The sequence below is a fragment of the Oncorhynchus mykiss genome, chromosome 6 (assembly GCF_057628025.1).
Source record: "Oncorhynchus mykiss isolate SJ-2025 chromosome 6, ASM5762802v1, whole genome shotgun sequence".
Taxonomy (NCBI): Eukaryota; Metazoa; Chordata; class Actinopteri; order Salmoniformes; family Salmonidae; genus Oncorhynchus; species Oncorhynchus mykiss.
Genome location: NC_143027.1, coordinates 57418618 through 57440626, shown reverse-complemented (window position 1 = coordinate 57440626; position 22009 = coordinate 57418618). Strand labels below are relative to the sequence as shown.

General features: G+C 41.7%; 3 protein-coding genes across 19 annotated transcripts in view; 2 read left to right on the top strand and 1 right to left on the bottom strand.

The window, feature by feature from the left end:
- Positions 1–157: 157 nt before the first annotated feature.
- On the top strand, positions 158–3098 carry harbi1 (harbinger transposase derived 1). Its single transcript, XM_021606969.3, has 3 exons — positions 158–241; positions 540–1226; positions 1354–3098. Exons 2-3 carry the CDS (start codon positions 557–559, stop codon positions 1728–1730), a joined length of 1047 nt encoding a protein of 348 aa, XP_021462644.2. The 5' UTR covers positions 158–241; positions 540–556; the 3' UTR covers positions 1731–3098.
- Positions 3099–3152: 54 nt separating this feature from the next.
- On the top strand, positions 3153–7759 carry zgc:110699 (RERG_RasL11_like domain-containing protein). Of its 6 annotated transcripts, none has more exons than XM_021606966.3 (7): positions 3153–3510; positions 3912–4033; positions 4336–4392; positions 4490–4563; positions 5231–5378; positions 5963–6056; positions 6329–7759. In XM_021606966.3, the coding sequence occupies exons 2-7, from the start codon at positions 3955–3957 to the stop codon at positions 6516–6518; spliced, it is 642 nt and encodes a 213-aa protein (XP_021462641.1). In that variant the 5' UTR covers positions 3153–3510; positions 3912–3954; the 3' UTR covers positions 6519–7759. The 6 variants fall into 6 exon arrangements, with proteins under 6 accessions (XP_021462641.1, XP_021462640.1, XP_021462642.1 ...); XM_021606965.3 differs by having other exon boundaries at positions 3200–3518; XM_021606967.3 differs by having other exon boundaries at positions 3206–3514.
- LOC110526201 (PHD finger protein 21A) overlaps positions 7052–22009 on the bottom strand; it is a 43904-nt gene continuing 28946 nt past the window's right edge. For 4 of the 12 annotated variants that reach the window (XM_021606954.3, XM_021606955.3, XM_021606959.3 and 1 more), the window contains exons 6-18: positions 19282–19455; positions 18924–19178; positions 18476–18559; positions 17494–17820; positions 16819–16941; positions 16638–16689; positions 16394–16473; positions 16065–16125; positions 14650–14816; positions 13941–14096; positions 12047–12122; positions 11834–11937; positions 7052–11714 (exon numbers count right to left, since the gene is read on the bottom strand). In XM_021606954.3, the coding sequence (XP_021462629.3) occupies positions 11316–11714; positions 11834–11937; positions 12047–12122; positions 13941–14096; positions 14650–14816; positions 16065–16125; positions 16394–16473; positions 16638–16689; positions 16819–16941; positions 17494–17820; positions 18476–18559; positions 18924–19178; positions 19282–19455 (2058 nt within the window). In that variant the 3' untranslated portion in view covers positions 7052–11315. Of the gene's footprint in view, positions 11715–11833; positions 11938–12046; positions 12123–13940; positions 14097–14649; positions 14817–14905; positions 14929–16064; positions 16126–16393; positions 16474–16637; positions 16690–16818; positions 16942–17493; positions 17821–18475; positions 18560–18923; positions 19179–19281; positions 19456–22009 lie in introns of all 12 variants that reach the window. The other 8 variants (XM_090238387.1, XM_021606956.3, XM_090238385.1 and 5 more) reach the window with 4 other exon arrangements.

Here is a 22009-nt window from a genome sequence, read left to right as displayed (position 1 = left end):
TTCATCTCCAACACGGTGGTCTATAAAATCTGCAAAATTGCATATATCGATATGTTAGTGTTATATTATCAATAAAAACATATTACACGTTGTTTTGGAAACAATAATTCCGTTCATTTGTTTTTTGTTTATTTTAAAATAAAATCGAAACTGCGTCTCACATAATTTTGCTAGTTATCAGAAAAGTGATATGCGCAATGTACTTTACGCAGACGAGTCACAACAACAACAGCAAACTCCGGTAGGATTCAAATTAGACGTGTTTTTACAAATGCATGATATTTATAGTTCGCATTCTTCTAAGTTTGCACCATCTCGGGTTCACTGTTCCCAAAGAAATGTCTGATAAGGAAATTGCTAGGCTAGCTGGTTAGCTAGCTAGTAACGTTTGTATAGAAAACCAATCATTTTTTATATATAGTAATGTTAGAGAAGCATATCATACCAGAACATAATATTGAATGAAATAGACCATGCTGAAAACACCAGGCTCTATTTTGATGCATTCAACAATGCCTTTCTCTTTTTGCCCCTTACAGAATATACATAAGTAGAAATGGCTATACAAATAGCCATCCTGGATTGTGACCTGCTGCTCCATGGTCGTGGACATAAAACTCTCGACAGGTTTGATATAGAGACCGTTTCAGACGAGTTCCTATTAACAACATTTGGATTCCCTCGACATTTCATCTACTACCTGGTGGAGCTACTGCGTGACACATTATCACGACGTACGCAACGGTCTCGAGCAATAAGCCCAGAAGTTCAGATTCTTGCTGCTTTAGGATTCTATACCTCAGGATTCTTCCAGACGAGGATGGGAGATGCCATTGGCATTAGCCAGGCTTCCATGAGTCGCTGTGTGACAAATGTAACCAAGGCACTGGTTGAGAAAGCTCCAGAGTGCATAGTATTCATGAGAGACGAAGCTACAAAACAGCAGTCCAAAGAGGAGTTTTTCAGGGTAGCGGGAATACCAAACGTCATGGGTGTTGTAGACTGTACCCATATAGCCATTAAGGCACCCAATGCAGAGGATTCTTCATATGTCAATAAGAAAGGCTTCCATTCAATTAACTGCCAACTTGTGTGTGATGCCAGGGGACTTTTGCTCAGTGCAGAGACTAACTGGCCTGGCAGCTTACAGGATAATTTCATATTAAAGCAGTCTTCAGTGTACAAGGAATTGGAAGAACAGGAAAATCATGAAGGCTGGTTTTTAGGTAATATAGCTCATAATCCTCCATTTAAACTTTCATTGTTGAAAATACAATTTATAAAAACAAATTGTTTTGCTCTTCAAGCCTCCCTCTTTCATAATGTCTAACCTAGCCAAGTCTTGTCTTCTAGGAGACTGCTGCTATCCTTTAAAGAAATGGCTGATGACACCTGTCCAGTACCCAGAAACTTCAGCAGACTTTCGATACAACTTGGCTCACACTGCCACTCATGAGATTGTGGACCGCACGTTCAGGGCCATTCAAACCCGTTTCCGTTGCCTGGATGGGTCCAAAGGCTACCTTCAGTACTTACCTGAGAAGTGCTCTCACATCATTCTGGCCTGCTGTGTCTTGCACAACGTGTCATTGCAATCAGGCTTGGATGCCTGGACGTTTGAGAGGACTGATATGCCAGACCAGTCGGAGGAGGGCAGTTGTAAGCCAGAGGCTGTGGACTCAGAGGCAGTCCGAATCCGTCAGGAGCTCATTCTTAGTCACTTCAGCTAGGTCTGCATGCTCAGAATCAACGTGGAAAACACTGTATGGTTCACAGAGACACTGCCTGCAATAGAGAAGTGGTTGACACCAGATTCTGTATAATCAGAATAATATAGGTTGTAGGAGGTCTATATGTACAGTGCCTTCAGAAAGTATTCATACAACTTGACTTATTCCACATTTTGTTGGGTTAAATTGATATTTTTTTCTCACCCATCTACACACAATACCCCATAATGACAAAGTGAAAACATGTTTTTAGAAATGTTTGTGAATTTATCTAAAATTACATTTGTATCCCAAAAAACTCCTTAGTCCTTTCCGAAAACAAGCATGCCCATAACATGATGCAGCCACCACCGTGCCTGAAAATATGGTGGTACTCAGTGATGTGTTGTGTTGGTTTTCCCCCAACATAATGCTTTGTCTTCAGGACATAGTTTAATTCTTTGACACATAGTTTGTAGTTTTACGTTAGTGTATTATTGCAAACAGGATGCATGTTTTTGGAATATTTGTATTCTGTACAGGCTTCCTTCTTTTCACTCTGTCATTTATCTTAGTATTGTGGAGTAACTACAATGTGTTTGATCCATCCTCAGTTTTCTCCAATCACAGCCATTAAACTCTGTAACTGTTTTAAAGTCACCATTGGCCTCATGGTGAAATCCCTGAGCGGTTTTCTTCCTCTCCGGCAACTGAGTTAGGAAGGACGCCTCTATTTTTGTAGTGACTGGGTGTATTGATACACCATCCAAAGTGTAATTAAAAACTTCACCATGCTCAAAGGGATATTCAATGTCTGTTTTTTTTTTGTTTTTTTACCCATCTACCAACAGGTGCCCTTCTTTGCGAGGCATTGGAAAACCTCCTTGGTCTTTGTGGTTGAATCTATGTTTGAAATGAACTGCTCAACTGAGGGACCTTACATATAATTGTATTTGTGGGGTAAAGAGATGAAGTAGTCATTCAACAGTCATGTTAACCACTATTATTGCACACAGAGTGAATCCAGCAACTTATTATGTGGCTTGTTAAGCAAATGTTTACTCTTGAACTTATTTAGGCTTGCCATAACAAACGGGTTGAACACTTATTAACTCGAGACATTTCAGCTTTTAATTTTTAATGAATTTGTAATAAATTCTAAAAACATCATTCCACTTTGACATTATGGGGTATTGTGTGTAGGCCAGTGACACAAAATCTCGATTTAATCCATTTGAAATTCAAGCAGTAACACAGCAAAATGTGGAAAAAATCAAGGGGTGTGAATACGTTCTGAATGCACTATGTATTTGCAGACACGTGAATTGTCTGCAAGAGTGCAGGGTGTGGTGTGCAAGATTTATATGCTCCAATAAATACATGTGTACATGCCTGTTTAATTTCTTTTACTCTTTATAACCAACATTTTCTTCAAATCTGATCAGAGATACGCATAACTATGCGCAACTATGTAAAAAACGAAACAGTTTAATGTTAATTCCAAAAACGGTTTGATAGGAAGTTCATTAGCCATTTCAAAGGTTTGTTTGAGTTAAGTGTAAAGACCAAGATGTCTTCATCGAACAGCATGCTTGGCCACCAACGGCAATAAATCAAATACATTTAATGAGTCTTGGAAGGGGGCACGCCTTAAAAAAGAAGAAGAAATGGTTTCATTTTGAAAAGGGAAACTAAAGGCTGGACTGAACAGTGAGCTGAAAACCTGAGCAAGTGATGGAGAACAAACATATTTTTTTCTCCCAACATCTTATTGAATAATTGGAGAACCAGACATAGCGACGTGAGTGAGTAAGGATATACAATATTTCATATAGTCGTAAAATGACGTCCAGTGTTTGTTGCACGGTTTAAAAAATGTAACAATATGCATGAACAAACGTAGTAGGAGTTCTGTACTGAATCCTGTTTTTGAACTAATTGTTGTAGGCTAAAGAAAACAGGTTTAAACTAATTTAGACGAGCTGTGATTATTTGTAATAAGTTCATAGATGTTTTGGTATTTATAAAGAACAAATCAACATAACTCATTGGTTGAAATTGTCGATGGGGCATGCAATTGATTTGTATTGTTGTAACGATGTAGCCAGCCACACAATTTTAACTTTTTCGCAAGCACCAACATGATGACCACACAATTTGAAATAGGCTCGCCGGAGAGCAATAACTTGTTGTATGTTTTAGACATTGATACAATGCAGCCTATTATTAATACACCATCCAAGCCATGACCGATTCTGGACCGTCAAGAAAAATGTCACGGGCAAAGTTGGTGATACTTGGACGAGACAACTGTGGAAAGACAGGTATTGAAACGAATGTTTAAGTTGGAGACTGATGGCTTAAATTTAGTGTGTTATTGTATGGCACATCCAGGGCTGACTTTTAAAAAAAACTCTAAATGTGAGATATATCTGCAATACAAAAATGAATGTAAAATAATAATACTCTAAATTGTTGATACTATGTTAATTTAGTATGATGTTTACTATGCTATTTACTAATATTTACTATCAGTAGCCTAGGCTTAGCTAACGTGGGGAGGTACATGCAAGGGGAAATATTTAAAATACCCGAGTGCTCATGGTCTGCTTTGTTTAAACTGCAGCCCTGTGTGTTAGATTCATCACCAAGCGGTTCATAGGAGAATATGACCATAAAAAGGGTAAAGACATACTGCATCTAATTTTACTGTCCCGTATGTAAGTTGCCACTTGACTATATTAGGCTGACAGCATTCTGTCTGTGGTGTTCTCATACAGAAGTAACTTACAGATGTCGGAAAACTGTCGACAAGGAGACCATCGATTTGGAGATATTGGACACAGCCAACAAGGTACTATCCAAAGACTGAGGTCATCATGCCCTCTGCTTTAATTTAACCTCAGAATTCAGTCTATATTGTACTGCTTTGGGGATTTGTTTCTCTTTGCCCTTGTGTCAGACCTCTATAAACCCAAAGAGGAAGATGACTCTCAGGCTCAGACAACAACCAGGCCCCCATACCATTCCTTTCAAGTCTGTTTTCTTGAATCATGGTGCCTTAAAGTGTCTTGGACATAATATCAACAATGTTGACGTTGATCAAATATAATGGTACTGAGGACAAGAAACATCTGATGCGACAATGAAAATAACACACAAGGCCATTTGAGTGGATTAAATATCCCATCTACTGTCAGTAGTTTTGAATAAAGATTAAACAGAAGAGTAAACAGACATCTCATCTCTTAGCAAGGTCAAGGACATGGTATGTGTACATCCTGCAAAAAAAAATGTTCCCGGTGCTTGATTTAAACAAACAATTGTAGAGAACAAAAACAAACTGGCATATGCTCCCAAAAGTGCTATGTCCCTGCTAGAGTCTAAATGTTGCCATGAACAGACCACTTTTGAGAGCATGAAACCCGTGTGTAGATGTATTTAGTTCTTAATTAAATGAAAACTCAACCTTTGTGGTCCCACCCATATCTCTTGCTATCTCTCTCTCTCTCTCTCTGCAGGAGTGTGTGGGTTCTGCAGCACCTTCTCTGGAGAGTTCCATTAAATGGGGCGATGGTTTCCTTATTATGTATTCCATCACAGACCGGAGCAGTTTTGAGTCTGTCTCACACTTAAAGAGGCTTATTGATCATGTCAAGCAGACCCTAGGTGAGACAGCAATTATGACCAGTGGAAACACCAGGAAAGGGCAATCAAATAGAGTCTGGGGTGGAGGGCATCTCATTATTGTAGAGGTTACATCTTCTAAGAGGCTATAGGGCAGCCTAGAACCCGTCCCACCCACGATTTTTACGGAACCTACTTTACATAGGCTAGTCCAGCTATCCTTTCATTGAAGGGTATTCTGCTTTTGTATGTTTGTCAAATGTATCATAATGATTCCATTAAATCACTCGTGACCAAGGGAAACTGGTTTTATCAAGGCTGTGTTAAGCGGAGTTTGACTGCTTACTGCTTTTGCTGTGACAAACGACTTAATCCACTGTGACACACCAGTACAGTGAATCCACGAGGCAAGGTTTATAAAACAGTAGGTCTGATTATTGTAACTGCAAGCGTTATGTGGTGGTTGTCTTTTCTCAATTGTCACTTTTACGACGGTGCATCGCCTCAAATTCCTTACAAGATATACAATCTTAATACAAGATCATCTCTGTCTGTTTTGTGTATTATGTGTGAGTTTTGTATGCCTTTAATAGGTTTCTAAACTCTGTTTTATGCTCTTTCATCAGGCATACCTACTGTAATAGTTGCGAATAAATGTGACATGGAGAATGGAAGGGTGGTGCGGACAGAAGAAGGAAAGGCCCTTGCCAGTGATCTGAGGTGACGTTCCATTTGGTTATATTCTAAATCATCTTGGAACCTTGAATCATACTACATTCTGAAGATGCGTGAAGTAAGATGTAGTAAAAGTTTTTGCCAACACAAGTGGATTAAAATATTATCAGCCAGTGGTGGATGATCCATGCTGGAAAACCATTTATTTGTCCCTCAACCATATCCATACATTAAATTGACCAGTTGCCAATGTCCAATTGTTGTCCGTGGGTGATGAGGAATGGAGAACTTATCTTTAGCCTCTTGTGTATGTTCAGGTGCAGCTTCTTTGAGTTGTCTGTGGCGGAGTGTTCTGTGGCTGTGGAGTTAGCGGTTGAGAAGTTGGTACGAGAGGTGCGCCTGGAGTACCAGCGCCACCTACTGGCCATGGACAAACGCTCACGCATGCTCCAGATGAGGCACGCACTGAGCCGCAAGCTTACCCGCAGCAAGACCATGCAGTGGTAACCAAGGCAGTTCAGTCTGGCCGCCTGAAGATATACTTAGCCAACGCTGTTATCTTCATCTGCGTTATGCTTTAAGTTGACAGCGAGAGGTCAGTGGCTAGTTTCCTTATAAAAAAAAGCACACAGAAGTTGGAGAAGAACACAATGGACAGCATTACACAGACATTTGATATATATGTACACATTGTGTGTCTATGGCTACATATTTGGGTTAATGCACAATTGCATAAGGTTTCACACAGCTTTGATATGACACTTGACAACATCAATGGGAGTTTGAAAGAAAGCAGCTGAACATGGATTGGAAGTTGCACTTTGACCAGGAGGTATTATCTCTTACCACCTGTTTGACATTGAATTATGGGTAACACCATTATTACAAAAACATTAGACATCCTTGAGTGTAAACTAAAATGTTATTTTGTTAGACATTTTGGTGTCTATAGTGTTCATAAGGAGAACTGTAACACACTAAATCTTGATGGCTGTTTATAAAATCGGGATATATTTTTTCAGAGAGAAGAGAAGTCCCAATTACAACTTTGTAATTTTATTTAAAAATGGTCAAATAAATAAATACAAATTGATCGAATGCTCCAAAAATCTTGACTTACTCTGACACTGCAATGGAATTTGCCAAACACTGCATACAAATAGCTACATAAAATAACTAAAGTACAGGAAAGAGATAAAGGAAATCAGTGGATCACAGGCAACAAAAAGGATTGGTAACAAAACCGTAGTCAAAAATAAAGAAATACTTCTTTAAAAAAACGGTGAAAAAATACAACTGACAAATATTACAAGAGAGTATGCAGTTTGTGTAATAAACCATTTACACTATATTCTCGCACATTAGTGCCTTTGACTTGCTTGATTTGCTACAATGCATCTTAACAAAGAGGAAGAATACTTTACGTTGAGAAAAAAAGCCTTCTAAATTAATAAAATGATATGAGTGCATGAAGTTAGAGGTGAGACAGTGGTTACAAGGAAGGGGGGTCTCCATATTGATGGCAATGAAATGCAACTAGAATACTTGAAGGCCACCGATGTGACATGATATAGCATGAGAACAACTGTTTTCAGAACTAATCAAGATATGCAGTGAATCCAAAGTAATACACTGGTATGGATGAAGAATCTACTCAATATTGTTTTCCTAATTGGTTGCTCTCGTTTGTGAATATTATTTAGCTGGTGTACATCATAAATGGGAAATAAAAAAAGGCTTTAAAATCATTCTTTGGATATTAATGTTGTTTCCATTTTTTTCTTTTTTTTTTTTACCACAACATGACATTTACTTTCTTTCACAGCACAAAGCACTACACAATATTTGAGTTGGCCATACCACATCCTCCCCGATTTTCCTTCCTAAATCAGAAAAGAAAAACAATTACGCCCATAATATTCAGCACTTTGCCTTCAAAGTTATGATCCAATAAAAGTCACTAATTGATAGGAATATTTCATTTCCTACACGAGTAATTGGGGTACGTATACAGTGCATGAAACATTTAATTGTACAGCTGTAGTTTTCAATAGGCTGCTGTAAAACTTTACATTAAGGTACCCTATGCCCTTCCTCACTGGTCTATAAAGTGTTACTTATTAGTTATAATGGGTTATGAACTCAAATCTGTAAACTACTAAATAACAGTCTATAAACTACTTATACATATTTTATGAAAGGCACCTTAAAGTAAAGTGTTACCACGGTTGGAAAGGGCGAAATCCAGTTCTAAATATATGAAAAGTAAGAATGGTTTTTATAAGTATAATCATGTCCATACAATCTATTTGCATATGTAGGCATAGATTTGTTGAGGTTTTGACAGCTGTAGTTTTGATGTTGGGCTCGCCATGCTGAGCACAGAGAGGGGAGTGTATTTGCTGAGATCCTTATTGTTTCTATTGCGTTATTGAGGCACTGAGAGCCACATGGTCTAAGCTTCTGCACCAAAGTACACCAAAAATGATTATAAAGGAACGATGAAGAATCCAATTTAAATGATTTAACAATATTCAGGAAAAATTCAAAAGCTTGGAAATCAGGCCCTAATTACACACATTCATGGTGTGTGTCATCATTGCTGTCACTTTTATCATTTGCATCTTGCCCTGTGAAGATGGCAAATGTACAGCCAGGAGAGAGCTAAAGGATGTAACACTGTTGAGTGTTCAACCAAAGGTGCATTATAATATTTGCTAATTGCTTGTATTTGAGGGACTTGGTAGAGGGAAAACTCAAATAGTAGTTCAAATCACAAATTCTTATTTTTCATACACTGGCAAGTCAAGTCAAAACTAAATCAGAACCCTCTTACATGATGACTAAGAGCAACTGACCCCTTGTGAAAACAATAGATTCCAATTTGAACCTATCTTTTAGTTTGGTGCAAAGAGAAGTAGATTTCCTGAAGTGGTTCATCACAAATAGACAATATTTCCATAATTCAGAGACACTCAAACAAGACCAACAATACACCGAACACATTTTCTTCACAAGGAGAAAGAATTTCTTAAGGCAATTGCTATAAGATGACAAGTACTGTAGGCCAAAAGGAAGAGTGGCCTCAACACAAGACATTGGACTGGGCCATCACTTATTCTTTTAACTAACGCTTTCCTTTTGATCTGGCTATAGATTCAAACCGCTTCGCATCTTCTCTTGTGCTTTCCAGTTAATTGCATTATTATGCAGATTTATTTATTATTTTGAAACCATTTTTTTTCAAACTTAACCCGTCTAAAACATGGTTGGTCATTTCATGTCAAGAGAAAATATAAAAAACCTTCAAACTCTCTAGAAAAAGGCACCCCAGGGGAACCCATACCGTATGGTGTAGTACAGCAAGTAGGCTGTGATGAAGGGATATGTTTACTGGCAGCCTATTCCTCCATTTCCATTTAATGTCCCTACTTTCTCAAGTGTTTCAAAACGAATATATCGACACGTCATTGCAACTCTAAGGACTTAAACATGTAAAATGGCAGATTATAAACAAAAGCTACACGTACTGTACAAAAGTGTCAAATGAAAAGTGACTTGTCAGTGTTGTGGTGTAAAATATAGATAATGAAAATGTTCATATTTACTTTAGACGTGTTTATGGCAGGATGAGGGTATGTGGTTCGGTTCCAGTTTCTTTTGCCAAAAAGTTTGTGCTTTTCCTACAAGGTTCCTGACAGTTTTTCCAAACAACATTCGGAACAATGTCATGGCCACACTCTCTTTTGTATGCATGGAACGGCCATGCAAAATGTGTGCCTATGTATGGGGACTCCTAATTGAAACCTTAAAAAACATTATGTAAGAAAATAGGACTGTTTCCCTGCTGTATTTGGATACAATAGCATTTGGCAGTTATGAATTCAGCATATTGAATGGTAATTCAATTGCAAGGAACATCAAAAAAGAAAGAAAGCTATTTACATAGTATTTTCCAGTTCTAATATATTTGATACGAAACCAAGGTAATGCGAAACAGAAAAGCACTTTTGAAGAAGCATATCTCCATGTTTGAAAACTAGGAAGACCTGAATATAAACAGATTCCCCCAGAATAAATTGTTAGTTTCCTTCAGCAACAGATCCCAGGGGCATAACAAACGGACACAAAAAAAAAAACCTCTCAGACAATATCTGAACTGATAGTTGCTAAATCCCCATGCATGCCTAGAGCTGCATTCACATGGCCTCTATCATTCAAATGGAATATTGATGCAGCCGCTTTCGTGCTATGTCTCTGAATGTATCACTCAACAAATTGGTCAATCATATTCTCAACAAGCAAAAAGGAATGCTAGGTTCAGCAACAATGGACAATGCAACACAAGTCATGATAAAATGACCTTGAAAAGAAAAAACACCTCCAATGTCAATGAAGCATGCAATGAGTCCATGTGATGCAGCCGAAGACCACAGATCTTCATTAAGCCGAATGCTGGGCTCCTCCCACTGTAGCCGGTCTGTCTGGCTGTCTGTCGGGCAGCACTGAGGTGACAGTGGATGCAACTTGAACGAGAGGCTAACCCTATGCTGATCCATCATCTGTCCTGTGATGTTACTTTAAGCTGTATTGTCAGAGTTTTCGGTGGTTGTAATGGGGGCAGGTGGGATAGATGGATGGAGGTGAGCTGGAGCTCCTGTAAGACAAAAAGTGTGATTTGGGACCAATCATATCCCTCAGGCAATACTTTGTAGTGATTTTCAAAACTGTTGACAAATACTGCAGCAAACAAAAACCTAAGTCCCCTGGTAGTTTTTCAAATTCCAAATGGCTGTTATGGTGTTTTGGTTGATCCAATTGTTTCTGGTGTGGTGTAGGTGGTGGATCTTCAGGCGAGCGGGCAGGTCTTGTCTTTGGACTTCTCGGATCCATCTCCCCTGAAGCTGCAGACTAAGACACCCTAAGAAACCATCCCCACAAAGAGACGCCATGGCGACTATTGGAGGCACACATTGGTGTGATGTTTATTACTATTAACAATATCCTTATTATTAGTAAGAGCGTCAATATCATCAGACTTGAATAATAATCTGTGACCTCGATTGGCATACCACTGGTACCATAAGTCACCCTCCTTCGTCCCTTTCCATTTCTCGTTCCGATACTCATAACGTATGTCCTCACAGACAATCCGATAATACACAACTGCAATAATAACGACCAAAAAATATATATGTCGGTGTGTGTTAATCGATTGGCAACTTCATGGGGTGCTTTATCTTTTTCTTTCCCTCTCTTTGGGGGTTCCTGTTCCTGTCCCTGGACTTGGTGGGTGGGTGGGTGTTATTTGGCCCCCTCTGCTACATCCACAAGGGCCGGTGCTATAGTCTGGGGAGGCTCTAAGGTTTTGCCAAGGCTGCTGCTGTTGAGGTTGTCCATCTCTTTAACGTCCTCTTTCTTCTCTTCCTCCTCTGTCGCCCCGTCTGTGTTGTTGTTCAGGTCGTCGCCGCTATTGTCAGTCATGTTCTTGTGATCCTCAAGACTTGTGTCGCCCGTGTGGTCAACACTGGCACCGTCTGTTCCTCCATTTGTCATGCTGGTCTGGACCGCTGGCGGCGAGACCTCGGGGGATGGGCAGAAGTTGATGCCCTGAATGAGACGCACCAGGCCTTTGACCTTCTCCAGGGAGTTGTGCATGTCCCTCTGACGGGCCAGGATAGTGTTCTTGTTCTCCATGCATTTCTTTAGAGGGAAATAGGGACAGACTCATTAGTAATTAACCATCCAGTTCATGTACTGTTTCTGAGATGACTTCACACGCCTTCAGGGTTAGCCTCAGTGTCATGCAGTGTGATGCTTACTGTTATGGATTGGCTCAGCTGTTTGACCCTTTGTTCTAGTTGTTCTCTGTCCTGCTTCAGTTCCAAGCTCCACTTCACCAGTTTCTGCTTCTCCTCCTCTTTAGCTGTCAGCCAGAAGACAGAGAAACCATTACAGTCAACTCTAAGTGTTCATTATATTAACACAAATTCATTTGAGGTAGCTCTTTTTTTAAGTTCGGGCTCCTGCTGTACCTGCTTTATATGCAATGTAGGAATGAACGATAGCGAGGGTTCCAGGCCATGGGATTGCCTCATCTTTCATCAGAATCTAAAGAAGAAAAAGGACAACATTTGAATCCATGTCAATAGGCTTAGTTCTTCTGCTTCTTTTTTATAATGTTGTAATAGCCATTCAACCATAAATTGTGTTTCAGTGGTTTTTGGTGGAGACCGGTGAGTGGAGATATACAGTATTATTCAAATACTGGGCTATATAATGTATGCTCCCCCCAAAAATTGGGAAATTATATTTGTTTATAAGAATACAATTGCTCAGAGAAAGAGATTTTGTTTAACAATACTTTTCTTTCTTCTCAAAAAAAGGTGTCGGTCAAAATGATTGACACTCCTAAAAATTCTTAGAAATAAAGTAGTCAAAGGTTTAGTATTTGGTCCCATATTACTATTACATGTGATTCTATAAACTTGTTGGATGCATTTGCAGTTCGTTTTGGTTGTTTCAGATTATTTTGTGCCCAATAGAAATTAATGGTAAATAATGTAGTGTCATTTTGGAGTCACTTTTATTGTAAATAAGAATATAATGTTTCTAAACACTTCTACATTCATGTGGATGCTACCATGATTACGGATAATCCTGAATGAAATCGCCAATAATGATGAGTGAGAAAGTTACAGAGGGTCAAAGGTTATACACCCAACACATGCTAACGTCCCCTGTTATTGGTAATGGTGAGAGCATGTCTTTTGGGGTATGATCTCTGACCCTCTGTAACTTCATCACACCTCATTATTCACAGTAGCATCCACATTAATGTAAAAGTGTTTAGATATTTTATTGTTATTTGCAATTAAAGTGACTCCAAAATGACACAATACATTAAATTGTATTTGGCACAAAATCATCTGAAACACAACCAAATGAACTGCAAATGCATTGTAGTCACAAGCTTGATGTAGTCATTGCGTCCTATGAATATGGGACCAAATAATAACCTATTGACCACTTTAATTCCACGAGTATTTATTGGCGTCAATCATTTTGACGACTACATTTTTTGAAAAAAAAACAAAAACATTATTACTTGTTGAACAAAATCATTCTCTAAACAATTGTGTTAGTATAAAAGAACATACTTTCCATTTTTCTTTCGCATAAAATATAGCTCAGTATTTGAATTATTTATTTTATAGTCGTCATTGCTCATCTTTGATGGGTGTCAACAATTTTGGACCGCACTGTATATACTTTAGTTGAAGTTGCCTGATATCTTCACCAACTTTCAGATGTGTATACAATCATGGCTCTGAACGCTGTTGTCAGCAATTTTAGGACAGAGAGACAAGGCCATGAATCAAATGATTATTGCGTTACTGTAGGTTATCATACTGTATGTTATGGAAACATTGCACCGAGGGATATCAACATAACACGTCCTCCCTTTCAACCAAGCTACCAAAAGCCCAGGGACACATATAGGGCCCCCTGTGGAGCACTTCCGCATCGCAATAATCTTTCAGAGACCAGACGGACAAGAAAAAACAAGATGACAGTGCAAGAAGCATTTTGTACAAATAATGAAGTGAAATGCATGGTCGCTTTCTCATGCCCGTTCAAAACATTTGTTGGGAGAACTCACAAAGCTAGGAACAGTCTTATTGCTCAGACGCCCTACAATAAGACACGCTCTTGAGATTCCTGAGAGCACTAGGACACGGTGGCACGAGTGGTTCATACTGAGGTTTCACCTTCTAATATCGCACTCTTACAAACTGGCTTGAATAAACAGGGGTGGCTGTGGCTCAGCTGGAGCTTATATTAGCTGCATTTAGTTTACAACTGGCCTGGGAACTGCTGGGGGAGCTTCTAAGTGGCTGAGACTGCAGGGACAGATGCTGCTGTTACCTGGTCGTGACATTTGGGGCAGATCCACATGCCCCTGGGAATGGTTTTCAAAGGTGGAGCGAGGCAGTCCAGATGGTAAACACGTGCACATGTGTCACACATGAGCAACTGACCACTGCGCCTGCACACAGTGCAGAAGTCCTCATGGATGTCTCCCTGTCAGGAAGAATTGCATCAATCAGTATTGTGGCCACTACGCCCAACCGATCATAACTGGATATGTGGGACTAGAGGAGAGGGGAGTCGAACTTCACTGAATGACACCTGTCCAATCTGACTGTGCTTTCAAACTGTCCACATTGTAATTGTGTTTGTGGGCACTGGGGGTTGTTCACACTCCCCAGTTTTCACTGGATGACCGCGAGTAATGTTGCTGGTCAAGATACCCTACCAAACCCCAAACACCACTCTCAACAACACTGATGTGTGATGCGTTGATCCAAACATCCTCAGCCAAAGGAGGGAGGGACTTTTCACTTTGTAAGCTTATGGACAACAGGACACACATAGATTGTCACACATGAATGAATGATGGATGTAATGGCATGTAAGGGTGTAAAAGTGAATGGATGTGGAACGTTTCATGTTGTAAGGAGGTATGGTCTGTCCTGAAACCATAGGGCCTCAGGGAGATACCACTGAGGGGTGATTTGGGGGGAGGCTTCCTCTAGTCCTGGTAGGTGCAGTGGGCTCTTCATCAGCTACTTACATCCCCGGAGTTGGGGCTAGGCAGAGGGAGGGTGTGGGGGTGGACGGGGAAGTGAGAGCCCCCCCTCTCTGGCCGGTGGTGGGCCGGGGAGGCGGAATGACTGCTGGTGGGGGATGTTGGGGTGTGAAGACCCAGCTCAGGAACACTGCTGTATTTGGGTGGGCGACCTGGGTGAGATGAGACACGACAAAACAAAACAAAAACAAAAGAAAGGAAAATGGGAGAACAAAATAAAAAAAACATTCTCATGACATACCTGTGACAAGGGGTCCTCATTGGCTAGCGCATAAGGAAGAGGAAGAGGAGGAGCACAGACAGAAGCGTTAGTACACAGCGAGAGGGAACAGCATGAAGTCGGGTCAAGAGGAAGGGTGAGCTGGGCAAAGCTGACACTTAATTAGACAGTAGTTCGGAGAACAAAGAAGCTGACAGTTAATTAGACGGTAGTTCCGAGAACAAAGCAGGTCAAAGCAAGATATAAGCCACATCGTATCGACCCGCAGAGCAGAACTTTGTTGAAACAAATGTCAAATCTAATTATGTCAGCTATTATCAACACTATTTCAATGTACTATTTGAAACAATAGGTCAAATACAGCTACATTCAACATTGTCAGTCAGAACGTGGGAAGCAAATGCTTGGTTCACATGAGGATCAATTCTCCTACATGTTCTACTCACAAAACCGCAGTGAACCACTCAACCTGTCACAAAACAGGCCTCTTAAGTCTGTTACAAACAAATTAGCAGTGAGACCTGACTTGGCATGCCATACTAGCCTGAAATCCAGAACCTGTTTTTGTTAACATTCCACTCCATATACTCCGTGTCATGCTAAACATGACAAGGAGCGGCAAGGACTGGAATGATAACTGAAACAGACTGGTACCCAGGCTAATGCCATACCCATAGCATTCAGACTGAGACGTGGCTCAAATCCGCAAGTAGGTTTTGCTTGGTGGAGTCCTGGGGTGAGCACATACAGTATAGGCAGAGCAGAGCTGTGAGGTCATCCTCAACAATACATTCAGAGCAGGGTGGGTTGGGAAGACATCTTACTGAGAGGGCAAAGAGAGCTGGTTAAGTAGCATGAATTACTGACAGGGCAAAAAAAAGCACAAAGTCAAGTGGCATTAAAGCAGGAAATGCAAGCCAAAGAAAGAGCCAGCTACATTGCATTAGCATGACAGCGCCACCAAAATAGCTACCACAGTAAGTCTGTGATGGGACAGTATCACAGTACAACAAAATGCTGTAAACTAGTCTCCGCAGTTATGGGATATGACAGCATAGCCTTCCTCCTGGTATTTGGGAGGTCCAATTGACACGGTGTTAACAAGGTTACAAGGTGGGACACTCCACATAACCCTGAGTAGCTAGGTGTTTCCATAACCTGACAAGAGATTCATACTGACCTCTCTTCCGGGTGCCTTGGTGTAGAGGAGTATTCAGGTATGTGACGCCGTTCTTCTTACGCTGTGAATATAGGTTGTGTTTACTACTTGGGTAGGGTTCTCTCACAGCAGAGCTAGAATGGGTACAGTATGGAGTCGGTTCCATTTCAATTCCAGTCAATTCAGAAAGTAAACCAAATTCCAATTCCAAATTTTCCCCATGGAAGAGAATTTGAATCGGAATATCAATGTACTTCCTGTATTGACTGGAATTTAAATGGAATTGAGCCCAACCCTGACAGTATCATCGTAATGCCATAATAATAAGCTTAGTGGTCTATATACTGTACCTCCGGCTCAAACACTGCTCCACTGTATACCGGGTTTGCTGTCGTTCTCCGCTTGCGCTCCTGCCTCCGACTCTGGATCTCTGCACAGGTATAGAATAGACCAGGTCTGTATAACACCATGGACATATCTAATGTTACATTGTGCTCTTGCAAGTTCAGACATTATTGTAAAAAAAAAAAAAAACGTATACAGAACAGGGCAGGGGTGCTATGAAAAAACAAAGCTCCATTTGGGTCTTCCAACCTTCCAGATGGTCATATGTCACAAGTCCCAAGGACACCATGAAGGCTAGTTTCTGTGGGAGAGAACAAGAAATCAAATGTTCATTCAAACGTGCCAGAAAACAAGATTGGCCCACATAAGCTGACCATATACTTTTCATTTTCTTGTTTTCATTGCATCTGTGTATAGAGTTTAGGCCCACCTGGGGGTTGTCCTCTCTTTTGTTCCTCAGCAGGGGTGGAGGGGTGCCTCTAGTGGCGTGTGAGGGGGAGGAGGGCGCACTGGCCGATGTCTTCGGCTCGGTAACACCCCGAGCTTTAACAGTCTGGAGGACGGAAGTGACTGAGTTAGCCGCACACTTCAAGAGTCACAGTCCCTCCACGGTGAGTGCTACGTCCCTTCATGAGAGACCTCTCTCTCTCAATGAGAAAAACACACATTTTAAAACACGCAGCAAACCAGGACAGAGGGATGTGATAACCTGAGCTTAAGGAGGTGGAGGACTCTCCATTCATGAACGTTATTGAGAGGTTATTGGGACGTCTTCCAATATTTCACTGTATCTAAGAATTCACTCTCTGGAAGAGAGTTGTGGCAGCCGCTCAAGTACCTATCCATGCACATCAAAAAAGCAGGGTGCCTATGCAGACCAAATTGAGTTAAGTAAGAAGCCTGTGATGAACACAAAATAGCCAGGCTAACAGCTGCCTGCTTCTTGGTTAAACAGCAATGAAAATGGTAATCATACTACCGAAGGCCCTACTCAAAATATTACCTGGAAGCTAATAAGATTTCATTTGATTGGATCCTTTGAGATGAATGCAATTAAGACAAATCAAGTTCGCCCGCCCCCTCTTCGTTCCCCCTCTGCTCTCACCTTGGTGTCAGGGCTGAGGCTTCTGATCTGAAGGGTCTGATGTGTTGCCATGGGGGTGGTGGCCGTAATGGTGGCTGGCGAGGTGATGACGATGCCAGTCAGCTGGGCAGAGGGCAGGGTCTTGGTAATGCTGGCGCAGGGCTGGCCGTTTACAATGCGTACCTGGTGGATGGGCCCGGTGGTGGAGGCCAGTGAGGTGGAGGTCAGCTTGGTGGTCAACATGACAGGCCGCTGGAGGAGCTGAGGGGCAGCCAGCATGGGAGGAGGGGGCGCAGGGGCGATGGGCACCGTGGGAGTGGGTGTAGGCGTGGCTGGGTTTGGTCGGACCTGGCCCACAACATAGACAGGAGGATAGTGAGTATACAGTATTGTAAGGGCCAATGCCTTTTAAACAGCAAGAAAAAGTGCATATCAATTACACAGCTTTGTCATTAACCCTCTGTGATCAACACACAAAGCAGCAACAACAGAGGGCATGCCACATTCACAACAAAGGTTAGCAGGAGGTGGGCTGGCCCTGGGCAGGTAGATTGAAGGAACAGCCAAAGCACGTGGTAAGGAACAACACTGCTGACATAGATAGTGAAGCCAGGTAGTTAGCAAGGGGTTACGAAAATGCCACTGAAACAGGTCTTGGGCCAAGCCTCCGGTCCTGAACAAAAAGCATATGAATGCAGGAACACACATCAAAAAAGGACACGAGACAAACACAACACATTTAAAAGAACTTGCTCCAACAGTCCCCTCCAGTAGAATCCCTATTCAGACCTCTGAATAGAAAACCATTGTAGCCTGGTAGGCTACGCAATCAAACTGCCTCAAATTGAGTGCATTTGATGTTACATGATGTCAGATGATACCTAATGAATTGCAAGCTTAGTAGCGGGTCATTCTAAAACTGATATCCAGTCTAAACGCCCCCTGTTAGTGTTACTGGAGAGAGGCTGCGGGGTGAGGGGAGGGGAGATCCATGTGGACGAACCTGCGGTACAAAGGTAGGTCGAGGCATCAGTCTAGGTGGAGGGATAAACTGAGGAACTTTGATAGGCTGGGCGGTGGCCTGCACCTGTGACGAAACCATCCGTTTACACACGTTAGAGAATGTGAAAACGCAGAGCGGTGCAGTCTCCACGAGATAGACCATGAGAGCACACTCATAAATATACAATTCACACAGCAAAGACAAATAGGTTCTTTGTGAAATCTGCATTTACAGACACCCCTGCAACGACACAGAAAAGGGTGACACATTATCCTTATGTAAAGAAGACAGCAACCCCATCTGTGCCCTGTGATTTAAAATGTTTGTTTACAAATCAGACATATACTATTAACACAATCAGGACTTCAGGGACAGTTCAGTGTAAATTCATTTTATGTGCAGACAATGAAGCTGAGTGAGTGACATGTGGGACATACACTATACTTACAACAACAGTGTTCTTGGAGACTATCCGAACTGGCTCCATTCCCTGATTGGTCAACTTGCTGGATGTCTGAAGGTTGATAGGAGAACTCAGTGAGTCAGGGTGACCTATGCTGGCCTTGGGCGTGTTGCTGATGGCTGTGACCTTGGCGACGGAGGGTCGCGGCGTCACGGCAGAAGCAGGCATGGTAGCGGTGGCAGCTTTCAGTACCAGAGGTAGAGTCTTAGTGGCGATGACCGGGGTGATCGTCATCGTGTTCTGTCCAGGAGAGAAGCTAAGTTGAATATGGCGCTACCCTTCAACAACACATACAAACAGATTAAAGCTGTGTGTGTGTGTGTGTGTGTGTGTGAGCAAGTACCTGTGGCGTGCTCAGTTTGTCAGGCGAGGGCAGGGAGGGTGGGGTGTGGAGGTTAGGCAGGGCAGAGGCCTTCCCATCAGGCTGCACTGGGTGCTGGGGCTGCTGATGGGCCTGGACCTCCGGATGATCCTGTTTAACCAGCAGCTCTTTCCTCAGCTGCTCCACCACCTTCTTCTGCAAGACAGAGGAGACAGACAGATTTAAGTCAACAGAGGGAATTCAGAGTTTTCATATGGATTGTGCTGTTCTAGAGAGGTACATACATAATGATGACTCGAACAAAAAAACTGTCCAGTGCCAGAATATCAAAAGCACGAAACAAAGGAAAAAGAGACAAGCAACTGTCCTTGACAAATTATATTCTTTACCTCATACAAACCCAATTCCCTCTGTTGCCGACTCAGTCATTTTCGTTTTTTTATTTTTTTATCTTCATAGGCAATAAAGGCACTGTTTGCTTAAACGTAACAGAAATGCTTTCTGCTTAAGGCAGAGGGAGGTGGTGAGGTAAATGGGAACCGAAAGAGTGAGAAGAGAGAGGAACAGCATCTGCCTCAGGTTAAATTCACACCGAAAATAGATCAGATGACAAAAAAAAATGGCCACATCGCGCACTGAACTAAGGCAATGATGGAATCCAAACTGTGTACATTATCCAGTTGATTGTTGAACAAAAAAAAAACTATGTTCCATGTATCCACATTTTTATTTTGACTAGAGACCTTATTAAAATGACATGAGGATTTGTTTCACACGCATGTAGGCCTAAATCCTGTTAGATATAAATGCAAGAGTAGCCCTCACTGGGGAATACCAGGAAGTGCCCTGGATACTTCTAGTTATCCCTTTGCTATTGCAAAAAAAAGGCACAGATTTAGTATTATATGTTTATATAGTAACCACAACCAACTACCACAGCTAAACATGACCTGAAAGTCAATGAAGATGAACAATCATTTAAGCCTCCTGCAGAACCAGTGCTGAAATTCAGCTTGGGAATTTGTTCCAATGAAATACAGCCTGAAACTGTTATACTCACACTGTGACAAAGAAACACAAGGCTCACCCCCCCACATGCTTCCAGTTTGACAGCAAGCAAAGTGGCAGGTGTCCCAGATTCCCCCTGGCTACTGCACATAGGACACCTACCCCAGTCATGAGCAGCCTGCTTCTAGGCAAATCATCTGTTCCATCCCCCAACAACAGGTTTATACTGGTTCTGACACAGCAAGTCACAAACATTCTCAATTATCTGCAACCTTACCCACACAGTGAGCATCAATCCTTTTCTGGTAGGCTCATAGAATGCTTTACAGTTTCTAATTATTTATTGCTTTCCTTTATGCCCAGAGAGCTAATTGCAGAACCGTGCACACACACACACTCAATCCCTCAGATTAGCACACGTGCATAAACACACATTCACAAACAGTTTCCAGTTGCCAATTGGCCTGGCTTCAGACTAGTTTGCATTGACTCTGGCACTGCCGCGGCCTCTCGCGGGCCTAGCCAGGAGATAGGAGAGGACACGCATGATGACGGCAGCACAATGAGACGCAGTTCATTCTCCCCTCACATTCACTCCATTGACGTATGCAGCGAAAGCGCTCCCCCCCTCTCTGCTGCCTGCGTCTGATAAGACGGGACAGAGTCTGACCGCTCGAGTTCACCTCTGTCCATTCTCTCACACTCACTGCGGTGAAAAGTGAGCCAATGTCCTCTCGGGAAAGCCATGGGCAGGCTGAGCCAAACTTCTTGGAGGGTGCTGCATCTGAGCAAAGGGTAACCGACCGTCTATGTGAATTCTGTCAGAGCAAGCGAAAACACCCAACTGTGGCTCCGCGAGGAAAATATAACCGCTAACGAATAAATATAAATCCCAATCATGTACATTATTTCTTACCTTTTATCTGACTTCGTACAGTATTGACCGTGCTCTTTAAAAAAATATCTATATTACTGGCATTGACAATTGTTATATTAATACAGCACTGTTGAGGAAAGAGCTTGCAAGTAAGCATTTCACTGTAACACCATTTCAACTTAATTTCATCCCCCATAGGAAAACAACCTTTATGTTTCTTTCTATTCATTGAAATCCAATATTTTTGTTGTTGTCGATCAAACCAAGCAGTAGTACAATATGGAACAGCCTGTTTGGAAATAGATCTGACGCGCACCCACAAACGCTCTCTGAGGCCACATGGGAACTGCAAACGCCCTCAATTAAAAACCAAACACAGGCGTGTCTGAGCAAAAAGGCCAACCTGTGCACGTGAAATACACAGCTCCGGGGAAGAGCAATAAGCATGAGTTTTTTTTTTAGACGTGCTGTGGTGAATGACCGCTGTGTTTGTGTGTTTAGTTTAACAAGCGTGGATGTATCCGTACTAGCCGGTGACTTTCCCCTTCCTTCCATCCATCTACCCTCGGATCTATAATCCCACCACTGCACACCTCTAATTGAATCTTTCGTTGGGTTTGAGGTGAGGGTACTGTCAGCTCTCCCATTCCCTTATCTCCTCTGCATCAGGCCTATTTAACTGTTTGCTACAGGCACTGCAGCTTTCCACCCCCATAATGAATCAAAATATAGACAAATATGTATGAAGGACTAATAAGTACTGTTGTCACAATACCAGAATTCTGACTTCAATACCGATACCAGGTTTAGTACTGCTGACAGTTGTGGCTGCTTTTTTGCGTGATGTATTGTTGTCTCTACCTT

Excerpts from the sequence above, each read along its gene's own strand:
- harbi1 (XM_021606969.3), top strand. The coding sequence starts at position 557 with ATGGCTATACAAATAGCCATCCTGGATTGTGACCTGCTGCTCCATGGT. Across the intron at positions 1,227-1,353 it reads TCATGAAGGCTGGTTTTTAG|GAGACTGCTGCTATCCTTTA; the intron begins GTAATATAGCTC and ends CTTGTCTTCTAG.
- zgc:110699 (XM_021606966.3), top strand. The coding sequence starts at position 3,955 with ATGACCGATTCTGGACCGTCAAGAAAAATGTCACGGGCAAAGTTGGTG. Across the intron at positions 4,034-4,335 it reads AGACAACTGTGGAAAGACAG|CCCTGTGTGTTAGATTCATC; the intron begins GTATTGAAACGA and ends TTTAAACTGCAG. Across the intron at positions 4,393-4,489 it reads AGAATATGACCATAAAAAGG|AAGTAACTTACAGATGTCGG; the intron begins GTAAAGACATAC and ends GTTCTCATACAG.